Source organism: Nerophis ophidion, linkage group LG24 (assembly GCF_033978795.1).
Source record: "Nerophis ophidion isolate RoL-2023_Sa linkage group LG24, RoL_Noph_v1.0, whole genome shotgun sequence".
In the NCBI taxonomy this organism is placed as follows: domain Eukaryota; kingdom Metazoa; phylum Chordata; class Actinopteri; order Syngnathiformes; family Syngnathidae; genus Nerophis; species Nerophis ophidion.
This window is the reverse complement of record NC_084634.1, coordinates 4,895,958-4,915,221: the sequence shown is the minus strand read 5'-3', so window position 1 is coordinate 4,915,221 and position 19,264 is coordinate 4,895,958. Positions and strand designations below refer to the sequence as shown.

The 19,264-nt window shown below is 42.0% G+C and overlaps 2 protein-coding genes across 11 annotated transcripts in view; both read left to right on the top strand.

Annotated features, from left to right (window-relative positions):
- LOC133542440 (zinc finger protein 180-like) overlaps positions 1–7,188 on the top strand; it is a 190,007-nt gene extending 182,819 nt beyond the window's left edge. For 7 of the 9 annotated variants that reach the window (XM_061886557.1, XM_061886555.1, XM_061886559.1 and 4 more), the window contains one exon: positions 5,228–7,188. In XM_061886557.1, the coding sequence (XP_061742541.1) occupies positions 5,228–7,090 (1,863 nt within the window). In that variant the 3' untranslated portion in view covers positions 7,091–7,188. Of the gene's footprint in view, positions 1–377; positions 1,242–4,991 lie in introns of those variants that run through there. The other 2 variants (XM_061886560.1, XM_061886558.1) reach the window with 2 other exon arrangements.
- A 1,802-nt stretch (positions 7,189–8,990) lies between these two features.
- On the top strand, positions 8,991–18,619 carry LOC133542463 (chorion transcription factor Cf2-like). 2 transcript variants are annotated; one of them, XM_061886621.1, is made up of 3 exons: positions 8,992–9,821; positions 14,274–14,423; positions 16,938–18,619. In XM_061886621.1, the coding sequence occupies exons 1-3, from the start codon at positions 9,722–9,724 to the stop codon at positions 18,431–18,433; spliced, it is 1,746 nt and encodes a 581-aa protein (XP_061742605.1). In that variant the 5' UTR covers positions 8,992–9,721; the 3' UTR covers positions 18,434–18,619. The 2 variants fall into 2 exon arrangements, with proteins under 2 accessions (XP_061742606.1, XP_061742605.1); XM_061886622.1 differs by lacking the exon at positions 14,274–14,423 and having other exon boundaries at positions 8,991–9,821.
- The last annotated feature ends 645 nt before the right edge of the window (positions 18,620–19,264 follow it).

Genomic DNA, 19,264 nt, shown 5'->3' with positions numbered 1-19,264 from the left:
ATTTATTCTCTACAAAAAACCTTCCGTAAAAGGAAAAAAAATGGAATGACAGACAGAAAATACCCATTTTTTTATATAAATGATATAGATTTATTTATTAAAGGTAAATTGAGCAAATTGGCTATTTCTGGCAATTTATTTAAGTGTGTATCCAACTGGTAGCCCTTGGCATTAATCAGTACCCAAGAAGTAGTTCTTGCTTTCAAAAAGGTTGCTGACCCCTGCTTCAGATTGTTCACACATTCCTGAAGGGTGTTTCCCAATTAAAAACAATTCTTTTTACATTCTATTTTCTATATCAGGACTCCTATGGCCCTGCACTACTTTCCACAGCCCAGTAGATGGCAGTATGAACCTTTCAAGTCATGGCTGCAAACTGCCAGTAAAGAAGAAGAAGTAATAGATCCAAGCGCCTTGTTTCTCTCGCGAGATCTGACAACACTGCGCGTGAACTGAGCGGGACCAAGAAAAACAAAATGGCGTTTGGTACGAAAAGACGTTATTGTGGTTTATTATATTGATTTTTTTCATAAACTCCACGTACACGTACACATATGTGTTTTTATAGAGTAAACGTCGTTAATAATTGTTTGGTTCTGGAGACTTTAGTTCAAGCGCACCTCGTTGCTGCCCGTACTAGCTTAGCTCGGTAGTTAGCTTAGCTTGTTAGCTGCTAACAAAGACAGGCGGAAGTGATCTAAACACATCGTTAAGCAGAGATCAAGTGTGAGTGTAAAGTGTTGTGATTGTGTGAAAATGTGCGAAAGAACGACAGCAGAGTACGAGGAGGAACTTTGTCCAACAAAAGCGACAACATTGTCTATTTTTTTGGCGCGCTAACTAGCTTAGCATGCTAGTTAGCTTAGCTTGTCAGCTGCTAACAAAGCGAGGCGGAAGTGATCTAAACACATCGCTTAGTTAAGATCAAGTGTGAGTGTAAAGTGTTGTGATTGTGTGAAAATGCGAAAGAACGACTGCAGAGTACGAGGAGGAACTTTGTCCAACAAAAGCGACAACGTCGTCTAGTTTTTTTTAGCGCGCTAACTAGCTTACCTTGTTAGCTGCTAACAAAGAGAGGCGGAAGTGATCTAAATACATGGCTTAGTTAAGATCAAGTGTGAGTGTAAATTGTTGTGTGAAAATGTGCGAAAGAACAATGGCAGAGTACAAAGAGGAACTTTCTGGAACCAAACTACTGGACGCTGTTGCCAAGAAACATCAAGTTGTGTCACACAGAACAGGTTTGTTTACTTCGCACTCTCAGATGTTTACTAACTTTGTAATGAGTAATTGGCAGTATCCTTAAATATATAATGTTTGTCGGCTCAGTGGTTAAAGCAGGGGTCAGCAACCTTTTTGAAAGCAAGAGCTACTTCTTGGGTACTGATTAATGCCAAGGGCTACCAGTTTGATACACACTTAAATAAATTGCCAGAAATAGCCAATTTGCTCAATTTACCTTTAATAAATAAGTTTATATACACATATATATGTATATATATATATATATATATATATATATATATATATATGAAAAAAATGGGTATTTCTGTCTGTCTTTCCGTCGTACATTTTTTTTCCTTTTACGGAAGGTTTTTTGTAGAGAATAAATTATGAAAAAAACAATTAATTGAACGGTTTGAAAGAAGAGAAAACAGGAAAAAAATTAAAATTGAATTTTGAAACATAGTTTATCTTCAATTTCGACTCTTTAAAATTCAAAATTCAACCGAAAAAAGGATAACAAAAACTAGCTAATTTAAATCTTTTTGAAAAAATTAAAAAAATAATTTATGGATCAACATTAGTCATTTTTCCTGATTAAGATTGATTTTAGAATTTTGGTGACATGTTTTAAATAGGTTAAAATCCAATCTGCACTTTGTTAGAATATATAACAAATTGGACCAAGTTACATTTCTAACAAAGACAAATCATTATTTCTTCTAGATTTTATAGAACAAAAGTTTTAAAATAAATTCAAAATACTTTGAAATAAGATTTAAATTAGATTCTAAAGATTTTCTAGATTTGCCAGAATAATTTTTTTGAATTTTAATCATAACAAGTTTGAAGAAAGATTTCACAAATATTCTTCGTCGAAAAAACAGAAGCTAAAATGAAGAATTAAATTAAAACGTATTTATTATTCTTTACAACAAAAAAAAGAAATTGTCAGGAAAGAAGAGGAAGGAATTTAAAAGGTAAAAAGGTATAAGTGTTTAAAAAATTCTAAAATCATTTTAAGGTTGTATTTTTTCTCTAAAATTGTCTTTCTAAAAGTTATAAGAAGCAAAGTAAAAAAATAAATTAATTTATTTAAACAAGTGAAGACCAAGTCTTTGAAAAATTTTCTTGGATTTTCAAATTCTATTTGAGTTTTGTCTCTATTAGAATTAAAAATGTCCAGCAAAGCGAGACCAGCTTGCTAGTAAATAAATACAATTTTAAAAATAGATGCAGCTCACTGGTAAGTGCTGCTATTTGAGCTATTTTTAGAACAGGCCAGCGTTGGTGACCCCTGATGTAGAGAAATGCCATCTTTCTACCAATTTTCCCAGGAGATTTGCCATGTGTTGAAAGCAAATGTCGTTGCTCCTCTTAGACTCACTAGTAAAGGTGTTTTTTGTAAAACCCTGGTGTTCAGGTTCAAACACCGATGACATCTATTAGACAAGACAAGAAGCAAATAATCAAACAGAGACAGGATTCAATTTAGCTCAATGAGGAGAGCGCATGTGTGCCTTCACCCTCGTACAGCGTCACCCCACCGCTCTGAAGAGGGAGCTCCACCCTTCCTCCTTTATTTGGGCATTTCCTGATTACATGGCTGCAGCTGTTTCTAAAGGGAGGGGGGGTCATAAACACCTGCTGCACTCTGATCATAAACAGTTTAAAGAAAAGATGCCTGGAGCCGTGTCAGGTTCTGCTCCCTCTCTGCTTTGTAGATCTCGACAGGTCTTCCTGTGGCTGTCCAATAGATCAGGGAAACCGACACCTCCACGTCGCATCCCATCGCACACCGTGGAGGTTTACAAGCGGCAGGCCTTGTGCTTGATAAGGACAAAGACAGCTTTTGTCTTCTCGCATGGGACCTTTTCTAGATTTTTACTGACGTATAGTATGTGTCATGTCACGTATTTAAAGTGTCTTCATTGGGAACATTCGGTCTCTTATTGGATGGGTAGATTTTTATTTGATCATATACTTAGTCAAATACAAATAGACGGAGTAGATATTGAAAGGGTAAAAGAAAACATACCGTCACAATCAAAGTCTTCGTTAAGATACTTGAGGTCCGCCCTTGGTTTTTTTATCAGAATGAAACTGCTGCTGCGAGGCAACTTGCAGTGGAAGATAACAAGTTGTGTGCCTTTGCACCAAAAGAGAAGCACAACTTGAGCTCAATAGATAATAACTATAGCAACGGCCTTTAAGCATAAAAGTAGTGTGATAACTTAAACATAATTATTCTAACGAGTTCACACAACTGTTTGGTTTTCTTTGGTGCATGTAAACCAGGGGTCGGGAACCTTTTTGGCTGAGGGAGCCAAAAAGGCAAATATTTTAAAATATATTTCCGTAAGAGCCATATAATATATTTATTTTAACACTGAACACAACTAAACGTGTATTTTTAAGTAAGACCAACATTTCTAGAGTATAATAGGTCTCTTATTCTTTGTAGTAACATTGTTATTCTGAAGCTAAATGTGGACGGGGCGCGGCCTGCGGGCCTGCAGCGACAGGTGCATAGATGGCCCAGCTGGGCCTTTTTTATCTAATCACTTGTCGCTCTGTTATAAGCAGCAGCCAGGAGGAGAGACAGGGTTGGGGGCTGGAAATACTATTGCTGGAAAGCAACTGAGCGACTTATTGAAAAATAAAACAATATCGTAACCCCGAAACAGGCTCTCATGTCGGTGCTTGGGGGTCTGAAGAACCCCCACACTAACCAATAATAAATAAATAACTTCTTACCATTAACGCAACTTCTTGAACAGGTGCGGTAGAAAACGGATGGGTGGATTAAAAATGCATGAGAATGTTTTATATTTTGAACATTATTTTTAACACTGATTACAAGTGGAATTATTCATTACCTATCGTGTTAAGCAACGTCAGTTCAGATTTATCACAGAGCCAGATGCAGTCATCAAAAGAGCCACATCTGGCTCTAGAACCATAGGTTCCCCTACCCCTGATGTAAACTGTCAGGTTCAAACACTGATGACACCTATTGAACAAGACAAAAGGCAAGGAATCAAACAGAGACAGAAATCAATTCAGACTCAGATCTGAGAAGAGACATGGCCACTGTACTCTCTGTACAGTCCTGCACCACGCTCTGACAAAAAAGGTTTACGTCTCCTCTTTTATTTAGATATTCAATATTTACGCAACAACACATGTCACAACGGAAATGGGGAGTATGTAATTAGTCATTGTTTTCGGTCACATTGAAGACAAAAGAAGAAGATGCCTCAGGCTTGGGCTCGTCCTGGATTCAGCTTTGGCTTTGAGGACAATAGATAACCCCTCCCGTCTCATTCCAACGTACGCGGCGGAATCTTCCAAGACTTTGCTTGGTGCAAAAAAGCCAGCTCTCATCTGTTCACTGGAAACTCAGAGTGGAAAGTTTTTTGGATAATTTACATATGAAATGAAATGAATTATATTTATATAGCGCTTTTTTCTAGTGACTCAAAGCGCTTTACATAGTGAAACCCAATATCTAAGTTACATTTTTAAACCAGTGTGGGTGGCACTGGGAGCAGGTGGGTAAAGTGTCTTGCCCAAGGACACAACGGCAGTGACTAGGATGGCAGAAGCGGGAATCGAACCTTCAACCCTCAAGTTGCTGACACGGCCACTCTACCAACCGAGCTATGCCGCACAATTTTTCTAACATAAACCTACTGAATGCCTCATGTGCCTGAGAAAAAGCCGGACGTTTCTAAAGCGAGTGTTTGTCTTCTCGTGTCCCGCAGACGTCTGGGAAGAATATGGTCTCCCTGAGCAGCAAGGGCGGCGCTTCAGGATGGAGCAGGAGGGGCCACAGCCCTCCCGCTTTAAAGAGAGCCCGCTGACCCCCCACGTTAAAGAAGAAGAGGAGGCACCGCAGCCCCCTCCCATTAAAGACGAAGAGGAGGAACACAGCATCAGTCAGGAGTTCCCAGTGATTGTTGTCACTCAACTTGTTGAGCATCTTGAAGGACTGGAGGAGGTTGATGTCACCAAGATGCCAGTGACTGGTGTCCCTGTGACGAGTGAGGATGACGATGAGCATCTTCCTGAGCAGCAGAAGTGGAGCTTCAGGATGGCGACGGAGGTGCCACATCCCTCCCACATTAAGGAGGAAGATGCGGCGCTACAGACCCTGCACATTAAAAAGGAAGAGGAGGAACACAGCACAGTGACTGGTGTCCCTGTGACGAGTGAGGAGGACGATGAGCATCTTCCTGAGCAGCAGAAGTGGAGCTTCAGGATGGCGACGGAGGTGCCACATCCCTCCCACATTAAGGAGGAAGATGCGGCGCTACAGACCCTGCACATTAAAAAGGAAGAGGAGGAACACAGCACAGTGACTGGTGTCCCTGTGACGAGGGAGGAGGACGATGAGCATCTTCCTGAGCAGCAGAAGTGGAGCTTCAGGATGGCAACGAAGGAGCCACATCCCTCCCACATTAAGGAGGAAGATGCGGCGCTACAGACCTTGCGCATTAAAAAGGAAGAGGAGGAACACAGCACAGTGACTGGTGTCCCTGTGACGAGTGAGGATGATGATGAGCATCTTCCTGAGCAGCAGAAGTGGAGCTTCAGGATGGCGACGGAGGTGCCACATCCCTCCCACATTAAGGAGGAAGATGCGGCGCTACAGACCCTGCACATTAAAAAGGAAGAGGAGGAACACAGCACAGTGACTGGTGTCCCTGTGACGAGTGAGGATGATGATGAGCATCTTCCTGAGCAGCAGAAGTGGAGCTTCCGGATGGCGACGGAGGTGCCACATCCCTCCCACATTAAGGAGGAAGATGCGGCGCTACAGACCCTGCACATTAAAAAGGAAGAGGAGGAACACAGCACAGTGACTGGTGTCCCTGTGACGAGTGAGGATGATGATGAGCATCTTCCTGAGCAGCAGAAGTGGAGCTTCAGGATGGCAACGAAGGAGCCACATCCCTCCCACATTAAGGAGGAAGATGCGGCGCTACAGACCTTGCGCATTAAAAAGGAAGAGGAGGAACACAGCACAGTGACTGGTGTCCCTGTGACGAGTGAGGATGATGATGAGCACCTTCCTGAGCAGCAGAAGTGGAGCTTCAGGATGGCGACGGAGGTGCCACATCCCTCCCACATTAAGGAGGAAGATGCGGCGCTACAGACCCTGCACATTAAAAAGGAAGAGGAGGAACACAGCACAGTGACTGGTGTCCCTGTGACGAGTGAAGGTGATGGGGTCAAAAGTGAAAGTGAGGGGAAGAGAGAGGCGGGTGATGAAGACTCTAAAGATGACAAAGCACGCTTCAAATGTTCTCACTGCGACAAAACCTTCAGGTTCCGTTGCGCTCTAACAACGCACGTGCGAAAACACACCGGAGAAAGACCATTCGTGTGCTCAGTTTGCAGCGGGAGATTCTCTACCAAGTCCAATTTGGAAAAGCACAAAACGGTACACACCGGGGAAAAACCTTTCATCTGTTCAGTCTGCTTTAAGGGTTTCAGACTGAGACAGGACTGGAAAGCCCACATGAGAACACACACAGGCGAGAAAGCCTTCAGTTGCAGTGTTTGTGGTGAAAGATTCTCTTCCAAGTACCAGTGGAAGAAACACAAGTGTGCTGGTGAGAACTGCGGCAGTCAGGGGGGCACCGGGACTCAGACGTGCCAGCCCACCCAGGGTTGCTGGTTCGTAACAGGCTTCCATCATCCGAGTCCCAGTGTCCAGACTTTGTACGCAACCGCTGGGCCCCCTGGTGCTCTCGGTGTCGGGGGTCAACTCCTACTCTTGCCGGTGAAACAAAAAGCTCCGGTCCACGAGGAGGACCTGATGTTTTTAATTTGCTCAACAGCATCAGTGTTAGAGTAATTGTTTCTAAGTCATCACAAAAAACTATGTGTTACATTAAAGGGGAACATTATCACGATTTCAAAAGGGTTGAAAACAATAAAAATCAGTTCCTAGTAGCTTGTTGTATTTTTTTAAGTTGTTTTCAAAATTTTACCGGTTTCGGAATATGACTAGGATGGCACAAGCGGGAAACGAACCTGCAACCCTCGAGTTGCTGGCACGGCCACTCTACCAACCGAGCTATGCCGGTTGGTAGAGTGGCATACCAGCTTGCTAGTAAATAAATAACATTTTAAAAAATAGAGGCAGCTCACTGGTAAGTGCTGCTGTGACGGACTCACGCCGTCGTCCTGCGGGTTGCATGGACCACCAAGGAAGGACGTGACTTCGAGCAGGTTCGACTTGCTTTATTTTCCCACACAAGCTTGTGTGCGGTCGTGTCGCTCTTCCGCTGCATCTCCCGTCTCCCTCTGCTGCTTTTCAGCAGCACTTACTTCAGTCCGCCTCGTCTCCGTCGTTGTATGTGTTTTTCTCGCTCCGCACCATCACCAGCCCCGTTTTCTCTTCCTTCTCCCCTTTTACACAGCGAGAGGAGATACATTAACCGTGTAGAGGTGCGCCATCCACACACCAGGTGTTGTTCGTGGCGTCGCTCCCGGAACGCCCCGCCTCTTCGCCACCATCTTGGGCCGGGCTCCAGCGTGCCCTGCCTCTCTGTCATACCGTAGGCTCCGCCTCTCCACAGCCATTATTTGAGCTATTTTTAGAACAGGCCAGCGTGTGACTCATCTGGTCCTGGTTCCAAATTGCGGGAGGGTCTTTCAAATAGTGTCTTGTCCAATTCATCTTGAAGGGGTTGTTTAGTGTAGTGAAATCCAGAAAGTTTACACCACCCTGATTGCAAGTTTAGGGTTGAATTGTCCAATTCTCTGTCCTTATCTTTCTTTGGACATTACTACTTGCCGTAGTTTCTCAAGTGCGGAGAAATTGGTGAGAACGGTGGTCCCGGGAGATTTTTGGGAGAGGCACTGACATTCGGGAGTCTGACCGGAAAATTTGTGAGGATTGGCAAGTATGTTGTTGACAGAAGTGTTGGCGCTAGGAATTGTTAAAATGGGGTCCCAGGGACCCCTTCAAGTCGTAAAAATGGGGTCCTAAGGTACATTTTTGGGGTCCCATGTAAGCATTTTGAAAACAAATGATAAATGTATGCATTTTCCTCTTATATCTCACATTCTATGTTGTATATTCCAGTGGTTCTCAACCTTTTTTCAGTGATTTTTTTTCTTAATTCAAGTACCCCCTAATCAGAGAAAATCATTTTTGGTTGAAAAAAAGAGATAAAGTAGTAAAATACAGCACTATGTCACCAGTTTCTGTTTCATTAAATTGTATAACAGTGCAAAATATTGCTCATTTGTAGTGGTCTTTCTTGAACTATTTGTCAAAAAAAGATGTAAAAATAAATAAAAACTAGTTGAAAAATAAACAAGTGATTCAATTATAAATAGAGATTTCTACACATAGAAGTAATCATCAACTTAAAGTGCTCCTTTTGTAAACATTTCTTCACAAAAAAAGAAATCTTTAACATCAATATTTATGGAACATGTCCACAGAAATGAATATTGCAATGTTGCATTTATTTTCACAGTTTATGAAATTACATTCATATTTAGTTGAAGTATTATTCAATAAATATATTTATAAATTATTTTTGAATTGTTGCTCTTTTTAGAATATTTGTGGAAAATCTCACATAGCTTCAAGTACCCCCATTTGAGAACCACTGATATATTCTATAATAGGACTCCTATGGCCCCGCACTACTTCCCACAGCCCAGTAGATGGCAGTATGAACCTTTCAAGTCGTGGCTGCAAACTGCCGGTAAAGAAGAAGAAGTAATAGATCGAAGCCCCTTGTTTCTCTCGCGAGATCTGACAACACTGCGCGTGAACTGAGCGGGACCAAGAAAAACAAAACGGCGTTTGGTAGGAAAAAACGTTATTGTGGTTTATTATATTGATTTTTTTCATAAACAGCACGTACACGTACATATATGTGTTTTTAATATAGTAAACATCGGTGATAATTGTTTGGTTCTGGAGACTTTAGTTCAAGCGCACCTCGTTGCTGCCCGTACTAGCTTAGCTCGCTAGTTAGCTTAGCTTGTTAGCTGCAAACAAAGACAGGCGGAAGTGATCAAAACACATCGCTAAGCAGAGATCAAGTGTGAGTGTAAAGTGTTGTGATTGTGTGAAAATGTGCGAAAGAACCATAGCAGAGTACGAGGAGGAACTTTGTCCAACAAAAGCGACAACATCGTCTAGTTTTTTTTAGCGCGCTAACTAGCTTAGCATGCTAGTTAGCTTAGATTGTTAGCTGCTAACACAGAGAGGCGAAAGTGATAAAAAAACATCGCTCAGTTAAGATCAAATGTGAGTGTAAAGTGTTGTGATTGTGTGAAAATGTGCGAAAGAACGACTGCAGAGTACGAGGAGGAACTTTGTCCAACAAAAGCGACAACATCGTCTAGTTTTTTTTAGCGCGCTAGTTAGCTTAGCTTGTTAGCTGCTAACAAAGAGAGGCGGAAGTGATCCAAACACATGGCTTAGTTAAGATCAAGTGTGAGTGTAAATTGTGTGAAAATGTGCGAAAGAACGACGGCAGAGTACAAAGAGGAACTTTCTGGAACCAAAGTACTGGACGCTGTTGCCAAGAAACATCAAGTTGTGTCACACAGAACAGGTTTGTTTACTTCGCACTCTCACATGTTTACTAACTTTGTAATTAGTCATTGGCAGTATCCTTAAATATATAATGTTTGTCGGCTCAGTGGTTAGAGCAGGGGTCAGCAACCTTTTTGAAAGCAAGAGCTACTTCTTGGGTACTGATTAATGCCAAGGGCTACCAGTTTGATACACACTTCAATAAATGGCCAGAAATAGCCAATTTGCTCAATTTACCTTTAACTCTATGTTATTATTAATAATTAATGATATTTATCTTTGTGGAAACACTGATCATCTTAATGATTTCTCCCAATAAATATATATTCTTCATGACATGTTTTAATAGGTTAAAATCCAACCTGCACTTTGTTAGAATATATAACAAATTGGACCAAGCTATATTTCTAACAAAGACAAATCATTATTTCTTCTAGATTTTCCAGAACAAAAATTTGAAAATATATTCAAAAACTTTGAAATAAGATTTACATTTGATTTGACCGATTTCCTACGTATGCCAGGATAATGTTTTTGAATTTTAATAATAATAAGTTTGAAGAAATAATTCACAAATATCCTTCGTATAGCTCGGTTGGTAGAGCTGCCGTGCCAGCAACTTGAGGGTTGCAGGTTCGATCCCTGCTTCCGCCATCCTAGTTACTGCCGTTGTGTCCTTGGGCAAGACACTTTACCCACCTGCTCCCAGTGCCACCCACACTGCTTTAAATGTAACTTAGATATTGGGTTTCACTATGTAAAGCGCTTTGAGTCACTAGAGAAAAAGCGCTATATAAATAAAATTCACTTCACTTCACTTCGTCGAAAAAACAGAAGCTAAAATGAAGAATTAAATTAAAATGTATTTATTATGCTTTACAATAAAAAAAAATGTATTTACTTGAAAGAAGAGGAAGAAATTTAAAAGGTAAAAAGGTATATGTGTTTAAAAATCCTAAAATCATTTTTAAGGTTGTATTTTTTCTCTAAAATTGTCTTTCTGAAAGTTATAAGAAGCAAAGTAAAAAAAATAAATGACTTTATTCAAACAAATGAAGACCAAATCTTCAAAATATGTTCTTGGATTTTCAAATTCTATTTGAATTTTGGTCTTTCTTGGAATTAAAAATGTCGAGCAAAGCGAGACCAGCTTGCTAGTAAATAAATAACTTTTAAAAAATAGAGGCAGCTCACTGGTAAGTGATGTTGCTAGTAGTTGACTGGGGGGTGTTTATTATTATTTGTGGAGAGTACGCCGCTTTATGCTCACCTGCTAAACACCTATCTGCTCGACGCTGAAGCATTTACTACATGTGCTCTGAATACTCACTGCTGATTGGCTGTTACAGCTATATATGCAACCAATCAGATGCTTGTGTGGGTGGGACAAAGCTGGGTGCTCAGACAGAGGCAGAAGAAGCAAAGCGGCTTGTTGAGACTTTAGCTTAGAAACTCGTTCGGTACACCCAAGTACCGAAAAGGTTCAATACGAATACACGTACCGTTACACCCCTAATATTACAACTCCATTGTTATAGTACATGCGGAAAATGCACATTAATGGATATATAACATTTTAATGTGCCAGATTGTGGGCAAAGGCTAATTTACAAGTACAAAGCCGGTCCTTGAAAATAATGCATATATTAAACCGGTCCCTGGTGGAAAAAAGGTTGTGGAACACTTGCTCTAAAGAGGAATAGTTGATGGCGATATTCCATAAAAACACCACATAGTAAAACATGTTTGGGCAAGATAAACAAAATGACCATGAAGAAAAGTGGTTTGTATCATTCATGACGAAAATTATAGTATAACAGGTTTTTTTTAAGTAGTTTTGTTTATTATTATTATTAATTATATACAGCATTGTTCACATGTGAATAATGCTGTATTTATGTTATTCACATGTGAATAATGCTCTATAACAGACAGTATTTATATTATTCACGTGTGATAAGTGCCGTGTAATAAGGTCCTGCTTCTTATCCGCTTTGTACATCTCGGGTCAAAACAGGATCTTCCCATGGATCACAATAGATCCGAGAAACCGACACCGTCATGTCGCTTCCCATCGTACACAGTGGAGTTTTTACGAGCCTTTTCCTTGGTAAAATCACAGCTTTTGTCTCCTCGCCGGGAACTCATGGGAACAGAGAGTTTTGTGATAACTTGCATACAATTATTTTGACGGTGAGTTTCAGTTTTTCTTACAGTTCTTCTTTTTCCTCAATTCTTTGAGTGACATTTTTTGGTAGCTATTTTTCTAGGTAAGCAAGAGTTATGAAGTTTTACAGCCATTGTTTCTCTCTCCCTTTAAAACGTCTTGTGTTATTGATAAGTTTCACAGATTATGTCCTGCGCTAAGTAATAATAGATTTGATTTTTAAAAAAGCACTTTACATTGAGCAAACAATCTCAATGTGCCACAGTTTAAAAAAATAGTACTAATAAAAAGATAATAAAAATAAATCAAATATAAAACTAGAATAAGCCCAATAGCTAGAACCAGCATGCATATCTATAAAAAGGCTTTTCTTTAAAAAAGAAAGGTTTTTAAGCCTTTTTTAAAAGCATCCACAGTCTGAGGTGCCCTCAGGTGGTCAGGGAGAGCATTCCACGGACTGGGAGCAGCGGAGCAGAAAGCCCGGTCTCCCATAGTCAGCAGCTTTGTCCTTGGAGTTTCGGAGGAAGTTAGCCTGTTTAGTATCGTGATACATATTTTTGTTTCCTCCTTTCAAAGTGATTTTCGGTTGTTCCTTTTTCAGATTGTAGTCTAGGTTGTATTGCCCTGATTCAGGAGGTGAAACGCAGCTGTCAAAATAAAAACCTGCCGGATTGTTCCCTACTCTGCATCTGAGTTCTATTTGTGACCAAGCCTGACATTTAGGACCTGCAACTAGCGAGGACGACACAAAAAAAGCACTTGTTATGGTTAGAAAAATTGTACGTAAATGATCAAAAAAACTTTCCTATCTCTGAGTGCCCAGTGAAAAGACAAAAGCTGTCTTTGTTGCACCTGGCCAAAGGCTTGGGAAATCCCGCTGTGTGCGATGGGAAGAGACGGGAGGGGTTATCTATTGGCATCCCAAGAACTGTCCAAGCTTGATCCAGGACCAGTCAAAGCCCAAGGGATTTTTTTGTTTGGGTTAATGTGACCGAAAACAATGGCTGTTTACGGATTCGGACTGCAGTGCAGTCACCCAGGTGCCAGGCTGGGCGTCGGAGCCGGAGCCAGAGGAAGAGGCAGAGGAGGACGGTCGGCGCAGCGCGTCGCACGTGTTAGATTTCGCCGATATTTCATTTTTTTAGTATAATAAAGCCACACTTTCGACCGCCGACGCCCGCTATCCATGCTTGACTGACTCGCTCGGCTACATAGGTTCGGCTATGCTAACACTTCTGGTAGTGGGCGCTTCTTCGTTGGTGTTCAGCGGCTTCTTATTCCGGTCGGCGGACTTATTCTTTTTTTCCGGTCTTCTGACTGGGTATCGAAACTAGGAATCGAAATTTAAACTTTTGAACGATTCCGGGAGAATCGGAAAGTTAGTCCCGGTTCCAATCGGTACTCGATACCCAACCCTAGTTACAGGTCGACACGTTTCTCCTCAATTGAGCCAAATTTAATTCTGACATTTTAGTTCCTATCTTCTTGTCTGTTTTAATAGATGTCATCGATGTCTAAACCTGACAATTATGGTTCAGGTTAGAGATAAGGTTTGGGTGTACTAGGTCAACAAGTGTTCAGAAAAAATGGGTATGCGCTTTACGCCGGTGACTATTGACGGAGATAGATTTCTACATATATCCATATTTCCGAGTTATTTCTTTCTATAGTCATATTTGAAATAGCTAGTGTTTTCCATTTGTACTCTTTCTATTTTATGATCTCATGTCCATGGTACACTGCAAGTTAACCTTGTCTTTAGGAATGTAAGGAGTAGCAATACTCCCTTCTTATCTCATCCTGTGCCCAGCTAAGGAGGACAATAAACATGTGTATTCGTTCTGGAGGGTGGGGGGCGAGGGACATATTGAAAAAGACAACACGTCTGTAATGTTTTCAGATCAACTAGGTGACGCGATTTGAATGTGTTGTGTTTAGGTTGGGCTCTCCAAAGCTTTGGAATAAATTGCAAAATACTGTTCTGGGTGATCATTTAAACTCAGTTTATGTATCATCAAAAGAACTTGGGATTGACCAGCAATTTAAATTCCCTTGGTCCAAACTCAACACTATAAAGTTACAAATGCGTACATATGTACTTACGATGGGTTTTGAAAACCTTTATAAGCCCCCTAATATGTCCAAGCCTTACTCACTATTAAGGTCATTTTAGTGGCTGGAACAAAAATAATTCTTTACGTACACACTTGTAACAAAAGAACGTAAACAATTTCATTGTGTTGACAGTGTCAGTCAAACTATGTCTTCTTCTCTATTATTTGTATTTACTTATCAACCCAACAGACAACCCCCACATTAAAGAGGAAGAGGAGGAAGTGTGGATTACTCAGGTGGGGGATGATCTCACCAAGTTTCCACTGACTGTTGTCTCTGTGAAGACCGAAGACCATGAAGACAAACCACCTGAGTCCTCACAGCGTCATCACAGTCCAAGTAAGCGCAACATCCACATATCATTTTATTCTCGGGGCATTCAGTCCATCACAACTGAACTGTTCAGTTTGGCATCTCATCAGTTCATGCTCATAGACTTCAAGTCTTAAAATCTAATGATCAACTCTAAGGTCTCAGGCAGCAGCCTAAGCAGGGAAGGCCAGACTGTCCTCTCCCCAGCCTCTTGGTCCAGCTCCTCCCGGGCGATCCCAGGCCAGCCGGGAGACATAGTCTTCCCAACGTGTCCTGGGTCTTCCCCGTGGCTTCGGGTGGCATCCTGACCAGATGCCCGAACCACCTCATCTGGCTCCTCTCCATGTGGAGGAGCAGCGGCTTTACTTTGAGTTCCTCCCGGATGGCAGAGCTTCTCACCCTATCTCTAAGGGAGAGACCCTCCCCCTGGCCCCTCGTACCCGTGATCTTGTCTTTTCGGTCATAACCCAAAGCTCATGACCACAGGTGAGGATGAGAACGTAGATCGACCGTTAAATTGAGAACTTTGCCTTCCAGGATCTGCTGATGTCTTTGCATGGTCCAAGTTCCTCTGTACAACAGGAGCACTCTGGTGTTCTTAGGAGGTTGCTGCAAAAAATGTTTTGAACTGAACTCGGGGGGGCCGAAGTGGTCATCAAAAACCAAAACATTCAAAACAGACCCAATAGCAAGAAATAGTTAGAATGTTTAAATTAGTATTGCGACACCACCGTCCTGTGTTTTTGTCTGATTAATAATAGTTGTGGTTGAAAAATCCTGAATAAGTATCAGCATTGGTATTACCAATATTGCCCCTATAATTAGGGACCAAAGTCCCTTTGGTACAGAGGACCCTATTGAATTTCTAGCGTTTTATTATTATTATTATTCTTTATTATTATACCCCTGCCGTTTTGACCTGTAATTTGTCCCCCTTAACATGCTTCAAAACTCACCAAATTTGACACACACATCAGGACTGGCAACAATTGCGATCTAATCAAAAAAACAAACCCCAAAACTCAAAATTGCGCCCCCTTGGGAGAAAACACAGACCAAACGGTCTCTATCTCCCAGTAAGAATGTCATAGAAACATGAAACATAAACATCTATGTAGGTCTCACTTAGACCCATATTTCATCCACTGACACCCCCCGGCTAAAATCGACAGGAAATTTGTAATTCCCCCTTCAATACAAAAGTTGGCTAAAAAATGTAGCTTTTTTTCAAACATTATCTCCTTTGCGGCCGTTTGTCATTTCGGCTTCAAATAAACACAGAAGAGAGATTGAACCCTTCTGATTAAAAGTTAATGAAAAAGTTTTAATTACTACCCCAGTTTGGATTTTATGAGCCCGCAAAGAACCTGTGCGCTGGTACTGTTGTGCTACTTCTGTCACAAAATGGCGGCTTCCTGCTCAGACAAAACTGCTTCTAACTCACTGTAGGACTGTTATACACACATGAAACAAAAACCTCAATATAGGTCTCAGTGAGACCTACATTTCATACATTGACCACCCCTAACTAAAATCAACAAGAAGTTTGCTATTCCCACTTCAATACAACAAGTGCATTCCATTCACAATGCATTAGAGTCTCAAAATGGCGGCACCAAAGCGTCCTTATAAAATGCCCAAGCCACTCTACAACTGTTATTACTATGAGACTGATGTATAATACATGTGTATACAACTTTTTCTTTGTGTAATAATCCATCCATCCATCTTCTACCACTTGGGCAGCAGCCAAAGCGGTCCCGTCCATCGCTGCTTGCAGCTTTAATTAATTACTTCTTATTGGATCGATACCCAAATGTGTAGTATCACCAAAACTAATGTAAAGTATCAAACACCAGAAGTGTAGATAGAACATGTTCAAACAGGCAATATTGACAGTAAATGAACAAGTAGATAAATAATAGTTTCGACAAAATATTCCAACTAATAAGTAACTGCATATTTCAGCAATTCCAAAATAAATAATGCAATTCATATTTTAGACCACGTCGCCCATCCCATGTAAAAATTCCTTCCGCCCTGGCTTGGTCTTATTTTCTGTGATTAATGTCGTAAAGAGTGGCGCGTTTGTCCCCCACAGAGATTTCCGGCCATTTCTGTCAGGTTCAAACACCGAACTATCTATTAAACAGGACAAGAAGCAAGGAATCAAACAGAGACAGGATTCAATTCAGCTCATGAGAAGCACAACCTTATCTTGGTTGAGGTACTTGAGGTCCTCCCCTGGTTGTTTATCACGCTGAAAGACAGAAACCGCTGCTGCGAGTCAACTTGCACTGGAAGACAACAAGTTGTGTGCCTTTGCACCAAAAGTAAAGCACAACTTGAGCACAATAGATAATAACCATAGGAACGGCCTTTAAGCATAAGAGTTGTGTGATAACTTAAACATAATTATTCAAACAACTTCACACAGCTATTTGGTTTTCTTTGGTGCATGTAAACATACCGAATGCTTCATGTTATTGAGAAAAGCTGGAAGTTTCTAAAGCATGTGTTTGTCTTTCTCGTGTCCTGCAGACGTCTGGGAGGAACATCTTCTCCCTGAGCAGCAAGAGCGGCGCTTCAGAATGGAGCAGGAGGGTCCACAGCCCTCCCGCATTAAAGAGGAAGATGAGGCGCCACATTCCCTGCGCATTAAAGAGGAAGACGAGAGCCCGCTGACCCCCCACGTTAAAGAAGAAGAGGAGGCCCCGCAGCCCCCTCCCATTAAAGACGAAGAGGAGGAACACAGCATCAGTCAGGAGTTCCCAGTCATTGTTGTCACTCAACTTGCTGAGCATTTTGAAGGACTGGAGGAGGTTGATGTCACCAAGATGCCAGTGACTGGTGTCCCTGTGAAGAGTGAAGATGACGATGAGCATCTTCCTGAGCAGCAGAAGTGGAGCTTCCGGATGGCGACGGAGGTGCCACATCCCTCCCACATTAAAGAGGAAGATGAGGCACCACAGACCCTGCACATTAAAAAGGAAGAGGAGGAACACAGCATCAGTCAGGAGTTCCCAGTGATTGTTGTCACTCAACTTGTTGAGCATTTTGAAGGACTGGAGGAGGTTGATGTCACCAAGATGCCAGTGACTGGTGTCCCTGTGACGAGTGAGGATGACGATGAGCATCTTCCTGAGCAGCAGAAGTGGAGCTTCAGGATGGCGACGGAGGTGCCACATCCCTCCCACATTAAGGAGGAAGATGCGGCGCTACAGACTCTGCACATTAAAAAGGAAGAGGAGGAACACAGCACAGTGACTGGTGTCCCTGTGAAGAGTGAAGATGACGATGAGCATCTTCCTGAGCAGCAGAAGTGGAGCTTCAGGATGGCGGCGGAGGTGCCACATCCCTCCCACATTAAGGAGGAAGATGCGGCGCTACAGACCCTGCACATTAAAAAGGAAGAGGAGGAACAGAGCCCAGTGACTGGTGTCCCTGTGAAGAGTGAAGGTGATGGGGTCAAAAGTGAAAGTGAGGGGAAGAGAGAGGCGGGTGATGAAGACTCTAAAGATGACAAAGCACGCTTCAAATGTTCTCACTGCGACAAAACCTTTAGGTTCCGTTGCGTTCTAACAACGCACGTGCGAAAACACACCGGAGAAAGACCATTCGTGTGCTCAGTTTGCAGCGGGAGATTCTCTACCAAGTCCAGTTTGGAAACGCACAAAACGGTACACACCGGGGAAAAACCTTTCATCTGTTCAGTCTGCTCTAAGGGTTTCAGACTGAGACAGGACTGGAAAACACACATGAAGATACACACCCGGGAGAAAGTGTGGAGTTGCGGTGCGTGCAGTGAAAGATTCTTTTCCAAGTTCCAGCGGAAGAGACACAAGTGTGCTGGTAAGAACATCCTCAGTAGGGCGGGCAACGTGGCTCCGATATTACCGCGGCCGTGCCAGCCGACCCAGGGTTGCTGCTCCGTAACAGGCTCTGGTGTCCCTGTTCCCAGTGTCCCGACTTTGTACGCAACCGCTGGGCCTCTGATGCTCTCGGTGTCGGGGGTCAACTCTTACTCTTGCCGGTGAAACAAAAAGCTCCAGTCCACGAGGAGGACCTGATGTTTTTAATTTGCTCAACAGCATCAGCAAGTAACATTTGTTCAGGACTTTTTCTGTGACATTCTAACTCCAAATAACACGCATGACGTCTTCTCTGCTGGCCTAACATCACCAGAATCTTTCGTCATAATTAAAGATACAAGTCTTGTTTTATTGACGTTCCCTAAATATCGAAAAGTATTCATATTCTCTTCATGTCACGTTATGTTCCTTTCAGTGCTGTTCTTATTAGGTTAGAGTTTTTATCCAATCAGAATTCAGCTAGCTTCTGTTGCCATGCTCTATGAAATCTGCCCCAGGCCTTCAGAATCGACAATGTCTGTGCACTGTCGGTGAACGGACACAAATATTATTTCGCTTTGCATAATACAGCTTTAACTTGCACTTACAGATGTAGCGACCAACTGTATTTAGTGACAGTGGTTTGCTGAAGTGTCCCTGAGCCCATGTGGTGATATCCTTTAGAGATTGATGTGGGTTTTTGATACGGTGCCATCTGAGGGATCATTCAATGTTGGTTTCCGGCCACGCCGCTTACGTGGAGTGATTTCTCCAGATTCTCTGGACCTTTTGATGATATTATGGACTGTTGCGTTTTGACCGGATGTACCTCAGAGGGAATTTAAGCTGCTGGTCACCCCCAAAGTTCTTTTGATGACACATAAGCTGATTTTAAATGAATCCCAGACAGACATTTTATACCAAAGCTTTGGAGAGACCAATCTATCAACAACACATTCCAGAAATCGCCCAAGTTGATCTGGAAACATTACGGAAGCGCTGTCTTCTTCAATATCT

Bases quoted from the DNA above. Each gene is read 5' to 3' on its own strand.
- LOC133542463 (XM_061886621.1), top strand. From the start codon at position 9,722: ATGTGCGAAAGAACGACGGCAGAGTACAAAGAGGAACTTTCTGGAACC. The intron at 9,822-14,273 runs GTTTGTTTACTT...TCAACCCAACAG, and splicing joins AGTTGTGTCACACAGAACAG to ACAACCCCCACATTAAAGAG. The intron at 14,424-16,937 runs GTAAGCGCAACA...CGTGTCCTGCAG, and splicing joins ACAGCGTCATCACAGTCCAA to ACGTCTGGGAGGAACATCTT.